Source organism: Fukomys damarensis, unplaced genomic scaffold (assembly GCF_012274545.1).
Source record: "Fukomys damarensis isolate Sample0158 unplaced genomic scaffold, DMR_v1.0_HiC HiC_scaffold_19, whole genome shotgun sequence".
NCBI lineage: Eukaryota > Metazoa > Chordata > Mammalia > Rodentia > Bathyergidae > Fukomys > Fukomys damarensis.
In genome coordinates this window covers 63,877,658-63,878,859 of record NW_022900931.1, presented here as the reverse complement: position 1 = coordinate 63,878,859, position 1,202 = coordinate 63,877,658, and the positions used below count along the sequence as shown (strand labels likewise).

General features: G+C 63.6%; 1 protein-coding gene across 1 annotated transcript in view; it reads right to left on the bottom strand.

The window, feature by feature from the left end:
* Ehd2 (EH domain containing 2) overlaps window positions 1–1,202 on the bottom strand; it is a 24,233-nt gene that overhangs the window by 12,482 nt on the left and 10,549 nt on the right. The window contains exons 10-11 of the mRNA XM_010640909.3: window positions 690–850; window positions 7–137 (exon numbers count right to left, since the gene is read on the bottom strand). Of these exons, the coding sequence (XP_010639211.2) occupies window positions 7–137; window positions 690–850 (292 nt within the window). The remainder of the gene's footprint in view (window positions 1–6; window positions 138–689; window positions 851–1,202) is intronic.

Below are 1,202 nucleotides of genomic sequence, written 5' to 3'. Positions count from 1 at the left end.
GGTCACCGTGAACGGAGCGCCCAGGACGACGCAGGGGAGCGCACTGCCCGGAAGACTCGCATTCCTGAGCCCTGGCGCCATCCAGCGCGCTTCCTGTGCCTCACTCAGCTCCGGGACTGCGGACCCACCCGGGCCACCTGCCCCGGTGAGGAGCTGGACAGCAGGCAGCTAGTGACACCGGGACAACGCCGGGCGTGGAGAGGAGGTCGTGAAAACCTGGCCACGGGGTCAGGAAAGCCCGGGGTTTTTGTTTTTTTGTTTTTTAAAATTGAGACCGTGTCTCCCTAAATTGCTAACTTGCCCAGGCTGGGCTCAGACGTGTGATCCTCCTGCCTCAGCCTCCCTGGGTTCTCGGATTATAGGTGTGCACCACCATGCCCAGCTAGGGCTGACGACTGAGCTGTCCAAGGGTAGGAGAGGCCCTTGGGCACTGGGAGCCGAGAAATCCAGCGTGGGGACTCACCAGAGGTGAGAAATGGGCTGAGGTGGCCACTGCTCGTCTTATCTTCGTCACCCAGGAAGACAGAATTACTATTTTCCTCACTTTTTTGTTTTTTTCTGAGACGGGACCTTGAACTCATGGAGACCCTCTTGCCTCAGCCTTCCGAATGCTGGGATCACAGGCGTGCGCCACCACCCCAGGCCAGATGTTTTCAAAGAACCTGGTCAACCTGGCGTCTAAACCCCACCCCCACTGGACGAACGCAGGGCTCCCAGGAGAAGGGCGACCCCAGGGGTGGGCAGGGGCAGGGCGAGCCGGCAGAGGCCAGAGTTGGGACGTGCTGGATCCGCGGGCACGTCAGGCGCCCCACTAGCCAAGGAGGGGACCGTGTGCGCCCCAAAGTAACCGCTAAAAATCCGTAAAACAGGACACCTCAGGGCGGTGGGGAGGAGGAGTCGGCGAGGAGAGGGGCGCGGCAGAGGCCAGGCCCTGGGTGACTAGAGGTGGGGTCCCGGGGCCTTTCGGGGGGACGCCTGGAGCTGTGGGGTGCAGGGAAGCTAATGGCAGAGAGATGAGGGCGGCTGGGAGGATGGCGAGAGCCGCGGGGGCCTGGGGAGCCCGGGAGGACCCCGGAGAAACGAAGAGTGTGGGATGGAGAGCCCGGGACTGTCACGGAGGGAGGGGGACGCGAGTTCTGGGGCGCGGGCTCCGGGACACTCACCGGGCTGGGGTCCCGTCCGAGGGCCTTGCGGTTGTGCTC